General features: G+C 36.3%; 1 protein-coding gene across 1 annotated transcript; it reads right to left on the reverse strand.

Annotated features, from left to right (window-relative positions):
• Positions 1 to 2,318: 2,318 nt before the first annotated feature.
• On the reverse strand, positions 2,319 to 3,838 carry LOC100260285 (transcription factor bHLH94). Its single transcript, XM_010654388.3, has 3 exons — positions 3,200 to 3,838; positions 2,678 to 3,076; positions 2,319 to 2,566 (listed from the first exon to the last, which is right to left on the reverse strand). Exons 1-3 carry the CDS (start codon positions 3,671 to 3,673, stop codon positions 2,471 to 2,473), a joined length of 969 nt encoding a protein of 322 aa, XP_010652690.1. The 5' UTR covers positions 3,674 to 3,838; the 3' UTR covers positions 2,319 to 2,470.
• Between the last annotated feature and the right edge of the window lie 6,210 nt (positions 3,839 to 10,048).

Genomic DNA, 10,048 nt, shown 5'->3' on the forward strand with positions numbered 1-10,048 from the left:
GACCCACTTTTAATTAAGCTCAATTTTGAATTTCCTCCTTGTGTTTCTTAGCTACAGGAAGAATTCCAAACGTAATCCTTCATTGATCTGATTTTCAATTTCCACAACTGCTTGATAGAAGGAAGAGTCAGTAGCAGAATTGTGTTTGTTAGGCCACCAGAACTGCCCAAAAGGCAATTGATAAATTGATGATTTCCATTGCATGTGATGTGCTGGGTTCAACAATAAATCTTTGACTGGATTTTTGGGCAAAATACAATATCATTTCACCTTTTCCTTTGCACACATCATTTTCCAAAGAGAAGTATAACCCACACTACAGTAAAAGTAGTAGAACGGCCTCATGCCCATATCATTACCGATATCACATCCGATATGAACGCGGCCATGGTCCTACCTCTGCTAAAGGGATTCACGACTCTTGCATTCAGAAAAGGCGATGATGGATCGTCCAGAACCGACAAAACAGCATATTATTTTCAGTCTATCTATTAGTGATTTACGTATTATTATATATGTGTTAAAGTAATAGAAGCTAAGAAAGATCGGCCCTTAAGGCTGTTGATGGCAGCTGCGCCCTGTGCTTAACCTCACGTAGGTGGCTTCGGAGCTTTTTCCTTCAAACTTTATAGCTTTTTTCTTGGCTGTACTTGCCTTGCCTTGAGGTTCTTGTGAAAACCAAATCCCCATGGATATTGGCTTTACAGCTTAGATATGTTTCCAACTTTTAGAAAGCCAATGACAATTGTATTTTTCAAATTTTGAATATTTGTCTCTAATGGATACATCAAAATTCAAATGAAATTAGCTGGTTAAAATTGCAGTCCTTGTATTTTCCTGGAAAATGGAATCAAGAAACCTTATGATAGTGTGTTAATCAAGAGAAGAAAAAAAAATATTTTCATGGGTGTGGCCAGTTCATCATTGATATGGTCAACAGAGGACAAATATTGAAACATGTGAGGATGAAATTATTCTAAAAACAGGGGACGCTGAAGCTTATATAATCATGACAGGCCATTAATTCATCAAAGCTCTTGAAGAATGCCAAAGACTACTCCTAAAAGATTCTTCCTTCTACCTGCATATTGCTTATTACTTAGCTGACTTTTGTAAATCTATCAACCCATAATTTTTCTTATAAAATTTGGAGCTTTCGGCTTTTTCTCACCACCCATCAATCCCTTCTTTCGTCATTGTTCTCCTCTCATTTCTGTTCTGATAAATTTCTTGCATTCATCATTCCTCTTGCTACTTCTCATGATGATGTCTACACTACAAAAATAAATAAATTGCATAAAATATTTATATTGTTTGTTTTTATATGTGAAAAACCGTCAATCGAACGTGATAAGATTCCTAAGCTAAAATAAATAAATAAAAATGAAATTATCAATAAAAAAATACAAGATTCGAACCTAGCAAGAGGTCTTCTCCTTAATCCCAGCTAACCCCTCTTAAACCTCTTTTGAGTAAGAAAACCGAAGCAAGGTTGATCGTATATCGATGCAAAGAAAGGATAGTCTTTCTAATCTTTATACTTCCTATTAAATTGGGACCTATCGGAGCTCTTCATTGCTGAAATTAATTAATTGTAATTAATTTTGAAAACCTCATAATTGTTGCAGATATGGTACTCTTCCCGTACCATAAGAATTTCCCAAAAGAAAAGGAAAAAGAATTAAAAAAGTGGTCCAATGACAAGTGAAAAGTTACCATCATTTCACCAAAGATGGTAAAAAAAAGACCAAACACGGTATATCTGGAAAAGTTGAAACTTTGACCTATGTTGGGAAAATGTCTATACTGTTCCTCACTCCCTCACACCCAATAAAAAATTAAAGAAAAAACAAAATGTACATATAGACTCATAGACCCTAGAAGTAGAGCCCACGAAGCAAGAGCAGTACTTGAATGGGCCACTCGTATGATGGGCCTATAGACCTCAATAAAGTGAGTGCTAGGCCTTCCCTAAAATAAATTTCCATTTCAGGAAATACATATTTTTTAAATTTATTTCTCCTCTATTTTTCTTATATAGAAAATGAAAATTTTGAAGATATATAAGATTTTTCTTTTTATTTTTGTAACACACCACAAGAATTCAATATTCCCTACTATTTTCTTTTCATGATGAAAACCAAGGCTTAGAGTAGCATGAATCTAGGGTAGATGTCGCAATCAATCAAGGATGGGCCTACAGTATTCTGGGGGTAGTTCGATGAATTAATTTACAGTGTCGACGGTTGGGATGGCACAAGTACAAGAGATTTCCTTGTATGGGTCTTGCACAAAATTATACTTCTAGGAATGATCGGTGAGGGGCAAAATGATAATAGAATTCAGGCAAACATTATGAATTGAAGTCATTTCACAGTACATAATGTCCCTCGAAAATATAAGAACTATGAAACTTATCTACTAAAAATTCTAGAGACTGGACAATTACAGGAAGAAATTAGGGTTTTGTTCAGGTAAGCGGAGCCTCTCCTTGGATCCTCCCCACCGTCTCATACACTGCAGTTGCAATCTCATTCACGGAACTCAGCACGCAATCATCTTCAACCTGTCTCAAAACAAACACAAAATTCCATATTAATGATGGGTCATTGAGAGATGATCATAAAGATGATATGAGACTGAGACTGATAGATATATACACATGTTTGTATCTGACCTTGGCACTGAAAGAGTAGAGGACCATATGATCCACTGTTGTGACGTTGAGGTGGAGGATGGTAAGGCGGACGGAGTGGAGCCAAGCCACCATCTTGAAGAGCTGTTTTGGTCTTGTTCTTGATAGTACTCTGATGTTTGCGTGGGTTTCCACCATTGTTACTTCCACGTCTGCAATGGCGGATCGCTTCTCGGCCATGGACTCCTTTGTTGCCGCAGAGGAGTTGTAGTGAGTTGAATACGTGGAGTACTGGGGGAAGGTGAAGAAGTTGGAGAAGACAGTGGAGGAGTCTGTTTGGGATCGTTGCTTCATTAGTTTTTGGGCTTCCAGAGGCTGGAGGAGCTGTTCAAGCTCCTTCACAAAATTTATGGCGCCCCCTATAATTGAAGCTTGGTCACCCTGGTTACAATGTGGGAGACAGAGAACTCAATTATTGAACACGCAAAAGCTTATTATAATGGCATCAATAATTATTTGAAACAGGTCACACAAGAAAGACAGGGACAGAAGAGAGGAACTAACCCTTTGAACATAAGATGCAGGCATCAACGATCGGAGGACGGCTAGATGTTCATTCATCTGTCTGCGCCGATTGCGTTCAACTGCAATATGGGTCATTCTCTGGTTCTCCACTTGTTCTTTGTTCTTGACGCTTCTGGTGCGTCGTCTCTTTCGCCGACCTGACGTAGCTGCAGGCTCCTGCGGCTGAGGTGTTACTCCGGCGAGTAACCCATCACCAGTGCAAGCTTCTGTGGAGGAAGAGTTGGCGTCCCATTCCTTGAGATGTTGCACCATGGAAGAGCAGGAAGACTCCCAATTACCGTGGAGAGCTTGCTGATGATCGACATTAGCGTCAAGAGTCTGAGTTTGAGTTTGAGTGTAAACCTTGTCCTCTTCGAAACCAAAGCCATAGCTCCAGCCACCTCCCATGGCGTAGACATCCCTGCAGCCAAAACTGAACGGATCTTGCTGGAACACCACAGCTTCTAATGCCATTCTCTATCTCTCTCTCTGTCTGATTTCTCTCCCCAATATATTGAAAGGGTGCCAGAAATAGAAGGCAAAAGCTGAAGGCTTTTAGTTGTTTTAAACAAAACTCACAAGAAGTGACTCAGTACAATCATAAGCTTTTGGCTCTTTCTCCATGGAGATCCAAGTCGACCCCCCCTCCCCTTTTAAAGCCTTTAATCCACGAAATGTACATCGATATCAAATTTATCTACAGCAATTTGCACGTGATATTGTGTTTGACGCCGCGCGTGTGGACAACTCTTGGTATGAAAATTTTTCAATCATCATGTCAAGACAATACTCACTTAACTTATACCCTCTTAATTTGATTACTAAAACGGCGGATTGTGTGGCTGAGAATGAGAGATGGTCGCCATTTGGCTTAAGAAAGTGATTATTTTAAGTCAGCATGAACTACCTTGGGTACTTTTACAGGGATTTAATTTCAATATAGCCAGTACTCTTAGAAGGCACTGGGTGAAGTTCGAATTTCAAAACGTTGACAAAAAGATATTGAGAAACAACTCAATAATATAGAGTAATATTCTTAATTTATAACATATAGTTTATTTGGTAATAAATTATATGTTATATAACTAAAATTTTTGTGTCACCGCGGTGGACTAACCAAGTTCACCACGCCCTCCAACAGGGTGTGTTGTTGGGTAATGGGAAATGAATGTTGCTGTTTGATTTGGTCATAATGAAGGTTTGACGCAAGGAAAGAGAGAGGAAAGGTGCATAGACTCAGAAGGGTGTCTTCTCTTGTGCAGTGCAGGGGAATCCATGTGACCACACAAACAAAGGCAGTCTGCAATCATATACGATAAAGACTCTCCCCCTTTCCAAAGACCTCTGTGTCCTCTTTTGGTGTTTAACCTCCCAACGAATCATCTTTTCTCCTTACTTCACATTTCAATGCTAACCCCCTTTTTCCCACTTTTTATTGTCGTTCCTCCACAACCCCCCAATCCCATTTCCATAAAAAATTTCATCATTCTAGCATTTTTTTTTTTCAAGGATTCGCTCCTCTTCTCTCCATACTGTCTATATTTGGCTGATTCCAACCCATTCTTCACTCACTGATTAGGACAATAATTCATGGGAGGACACATGTTAACCCTAGCCTCATTTTTGTGTCTGGTTTGTTGGGTTATAATAGTAGGATTCTCCTTCTTCATGTAAAAGTTTTTGCAGAGTATTGGAGTTGGATTGAATTGGGAAAAAAGGAATTAATCAGTCTGTTTACAATGTATTTCTTCGTAGTTCTTTATTCATTTGGTTATTCTCTTGTTCTTAAAAGAATCACTTCATGTTACCACTTCTGGTAGTGAAATGGATGCATTGCCGTTAGAGTTAGAAGATTAATCTTGAAGATTAAAATAATTGATACTTTTTATTTTATTATTTAATAAATATATTTAGTGTGGAAGGTATATCAAGAAGAAACTATAGAGTCTTTAATTATTTTTAAAAAGGACTCAAATTACTGTGGTGGCATGAAGTTTAATGAAGTTGAAATTAGAACACAAAAAAATATGGGCGGGCGGGGGGGTCTATTTTTGGGTAGCAAAAAAGTAAACAAATAAATAGCGTACCATCATTGATGGGTCTTGATGCAAAACGTACACTAAATAAACAAATCACACCTAACTGATACTCCTTTGAATGAATCACTTATGTTATTATTTTTTAGAGGTACGAAGTCGACAAAGTCTTTAGAAAAGCCCCAGTTGATTTGCGTTAATTCATCCTCCGCAAACTTCTGAAACGTCCAGTCCACACTTGCTAATATTTTTAAGTATTTCAATTATTCTCCTAAACAAGTTACCAGTCAAAGCTACTGTAGAAGACGACAGGTTACGCCAGCTTACAGCCTAGACGCGTTTACTAATGGGTATGTCCTTCACAGGTGCCTACTGATCACTTGGATTAATCTGAGAAATTGCATCAACTGATTCGACTCCCATTTGATATAGGATCGATTTGGGAGATTGTAGTCCTTGAAGCAAAATTATTTCCATTATTTAACGGTTGCGCTTTCGTACAAGTCTCCTCATTGAAGGCGTTTGGAGACATCTCATAGAAAATGGATCGGCCGCATTATGCGATTTGTAGTTTAATGCTCGGGCAATGATTAGGAATGATTTAACTGGAGAAGTTTCCTCCCAGCATACACTCAATTATTAGGGTAAGCACAATCAAATGAGAAAATCGCTGTTCTTTGTAAGTTTTCCAATCTAGAAAAGGCAAAGGATTTCCAGGGATTTTAGACCACGCTCTTACCTTTAGAGGAGGCAACAATTAATGAGTACGCTCTATGTTAGTCGTCTCTTTAGTTTTTTGTCTCGTACCAAAGCCCCTTTGCACCCGTGGAGGGTCTTTTAAGATCACAGCTAATTAATCTCTGGGGACAACCTAATAAGATCCAGACTAAACCCCAGCTTAATATTAAATTGATTTAAAATGTCATTGACCATTGATGTCCTATCCTAGACATGTGAAACTCAAAGCACAACACACCCTCGAGGCCATATTTTTCAACGGGGTGCTTCATGCTAGTAGGCCGGCTTGGTTAAATTAATTACCCAAACAACTCTTTACAGCAGTAGATCATTAATTTTTATGTGATTACAAACAAATTTCTTCCTGTCTGTGATGATATTAGCAAAACTATGGAATTGTTTCAAAAATATTGGAAATAAAGTTGATGAATAAGCAAATGGGTTTATTCTATGATAGAGCAAACCGTAGAATGCGGACCTTAGATTCCGGGTACCTACTTTATTTTTTTTTCTTCCATTGGTTTGTCGCTACTTGAAAGAATCTTAAGTATATGAAAGGTGTCCGTCCTCATGCTTCAGACTTAATTTGTAAGAGTGTGAAGGGATTGGGCAAGAGGAGCATAAAAAAAGTACACTTGCACGTATTCATACAGATATTGAAAGCAACGCGTCCGTCCTCATGCTTCAGACTGTGTATTAATATAAACGTGGTAAACTGAAATCAGTCTCACATAGTTTTGTCTAGTTGTACATTTATGTGTGTGTATAATAAGTGTGATGGTTGCATGTTTGGGGAGAGGGAAAATGGGTGGCTAGGGAACTCAGTCTCTACTGTGTTTACATGAAAATAATGGTTGTTGGAGGGAGAGAAAAAGAATATTCCTGTCGATAACTGTAAAAAATGGTGATGGGTTTTCCTTTGAATTCTGAAAACAACACGCTAATATCAAGAGAATGCAAAAGAATGCGTGGTGTGGTCATCACATTCCGACAATTAACCCACTATGTATGAGTACGTCATGCCAAGTCTCTCTGATGTTCAATTGCTTGTTGTAAGACCCAAAGCTCCCCCAAAAAGTGCATCGGATTGTGCATTCCATTGTTCGGAATCAGGAAAGAGTGGGAGGAGAGGAAGAGTAAGATATACATACATGTACATACAAATATAAAAACCATTTGTACCAAATATATATATGTGGTCGCATCCTTGCCTTGAACCGGTGCTTCTTCGCTTGCCCTACAGGGCAAAATCCGTCAAGTCCTTTCAAGATCATCATCAAAGCTTTTTCCCAGCATCAGTCCAAAGGAGAAGAAAGTTACATGGGCATTTCAGAGTTTAATCCTAAGGTTGAATTAGAATATTAGATGATTAGTTAATAATAGCATATCCCTATATATATGGAGATAGGTGAAATAGGTAGGGTAGGGCAATCAAAAAAGAAAAAAAGAGAGGACTGAAGAATACATATTCTGCCAGTTTTGGGGAAGACCTTTTACTTTACTTTAACCTTGAGGGAGATCAGGGATCAGGGATCAGGAGTCACGCACCAATGAGAATTTCTCATTGTAGAGAGAAAGTATGAGGTCAAAGAGAAGGCTCATCCGTCCTTGTCATTGCCATATATTCAATCCGCTTGTTTATTATGTCTGAAAGTGAATGGTTTCAATCAATGGAAGGCAGAGGGTCTGAGTAGCAAAAGGAGAATCAGATTGGCAATCTTTTCCGGAACCGACCCCCCTTTAAGCTTGCATGAGATGGAAGGTCATTGGTCATCCCATGTGATGGTAGCAGTCACGTATAAGAGTGATGAATTTTTTGCATGGATGGGTGTCTTGCGTCACACCCAACCATCCATCCCCAGGACATATGGGTTTGTCTCGCTCGCTTGGACAAGCATCTAATCGAAAATTCCCCACCATACATGTATTGTACCATACTGACACATCACGCATCACTTGAATTAATAACAGGATCGATTGCTCCACTCATTGTCCGTCGCAGGTGGGAAATATCGTCCTCGCCCACCACACTCACTAGTGTCATTCAGCCGTGGTGGTGCGTGGTGGGATGGTGGAGATCAAGATGATTCATGATTATGATCTCGCGACAGCATTGGATGAGTTCGATTTTAATGAAAAATCTCTAATGCTCGGGAGTGGTACCTATGAAACTTCAAATGCATGGAATGGCACTTTTTCAAAGTCTACACTTGGAATTCAAAATACAGTTTCAATTTAATTTTAAAAAATAAAATTATTTAATTTAAATATGCTTAAAATCTATATTTTATTTAATTATATATCCGAACCCAAATTCCAAACAAGCCCTGAAACAGTTACGACTTACGACTGACTGTGAAATTAGTTCACAAAGTCTAGTTTACACGAGGGCTGTGAATTGGATGGCACTTGTGGGGCTTGTGGATGTGACCACTGACAAATCCATGTCCCATCCCATGTCCCCACCCTTGTGAATTGACCCTGAATACCCTGTGCGGATGACTTCCTTATTGTCAATTGGATTTGACAAATTTAAGCCGTTTGTATATTTTGAAAAAATATATATTTAAAAATTAATTTCACTTTTTATTTTTAAGTAAATTTATTTCCTCGTATAACACCTTCTATTTAATTTCAAGTTTTAGTGAATTAATTTATATTAAAGTTATTTCTTAAATAGAAACTTTGTAATATTTAATTAATATTGAAGTATCATTTATATTAAAGTTCAATATTCAAAAGATTATATTTTTAATTATTTTTGTTGGATCTTAAATTTACATTAAAATTATTTCTTTAAAAAATAATTTATTTATATTTTTAAGTAATTATTCGAAAAATGAATTTTTATATTAAAGTTTTTCCTTTCAAAGATATTTTCAATGTAAAAATTACATCTTTGTTGATAAGTATTTTTTCCTTTTCTTTTTTTTTTAAATGAGAGTTATTAATTCTCGGATTATACTAGGATATCAAAAAATTATACTACCGATACCAAAAATCACTTTTGGATATCATACCCACCTTTTTAAACCAATAGGACACCAACATATGCAAAGGCCACTTGAATATAAAAAAATTAAAAAATAATAATAATTATATAATTTTTGAAATTATTTTATAGAATTATAAAATAAATAAAATTTTGTGGAGGAAAAGTTACTATTTATTTTATGGTATAAAGTTATAACCCTTAGACCATGAGAAAATATAAATTTTAAATTAATTTTCATATAAAGTTTTTCCTTTCAAAGATATTTTCAATGTAAAAATTACATCATAACTAATAAATATACTTCTTTTCTTAATCAAACAACTTTATCGTAAATTAAGTTAATAAAAATTTAAAAAAAATTAATACATATATTATGTCTTTGTTAAATTCATAAAATGGTATCTTAGGAAGTAATATCTAGGCCATGCGTGGTTAGATATGGACTAAAGAGGAAAATAACAGATGAAAAAATTTAGATCATATGACGGTGATTATAAGTTGTATGATGAGAATAATGCTTTTATAGAAAATAAAAATGTCATGGTCGAAGGAGAATAAGATATAAGAGTAGAATTAGAAGATATGATATACGTCCATCAAATTAAGTCAAATTAATGATAAGATGGTTAATGTCAAAAAAGTTAGATATAAAAATAAAAAAAATATATAAAAAAAAGACATAGACATCTCATCAAAAACATAAAATTATATTTTCATTGTCAATCACAATAGCTTTTTATTAATTGGGGTAGGTAGTACCATGTCAATAATGGTGGCATCAATGGAGTAATACTTTATAACAAATTCCTATCCCTCGGTGGGAAAAAAATTTAATTAATATTTTGATCCTCAATATAGGATCCTTGCTCAAGTAGTCATGTAGGGAGGCTTCCTCTAATATGGGTCATATCATGTTAGGTGCATAAAACCACTATCGTGGCACCATGCAGTGCATATGGGGGACTTCCCGTGTTAAAGGGATTTTGTCAATCAGTATAGTCTAATCAATGTTACATAATATTCCCGGTATAATTTCTCTTACTTGATTCAATAAAAGTCTCTTGTTAACTTATTTGCCCT

Source organism: Vitis vinifera, chromosome 7 (genome assembly GCF_030704535.1).
Source record: "Vitis vinifera cultivar Pinot Noir 40024 chromosome 7, ASM3070453v1".
NCBI lineage: Eukaryota > Viridiplantae > Streptophyta > Magnoliopsida > Vitales > Vitaceae > Vitis > Vitis vinifera.

Coding starts and splice junctions, on each gene's coding strand:
- LOC100260285 (XM_010654388.3), bottom strand. CDS start 3,673: ATGGCATTAGAAGCTGTGGTGTTCCAGCAAGATCCGTTCAGTTTTGGC. Junction 3,077..3,199: donor CTGCATCTTATGTTCAAAGG/GTTAGTTCCTCT, acceptor CATTGTAACCAG/GGTGACCAAGCTTCAATTAT. Junction 2,567..2,677: donor TCTACTCTTTCAGTGCCAAG/GTCAGATACAAA, acceptor GTTTTGAGACAG/GTTGAAGATGATTGCGTGCT.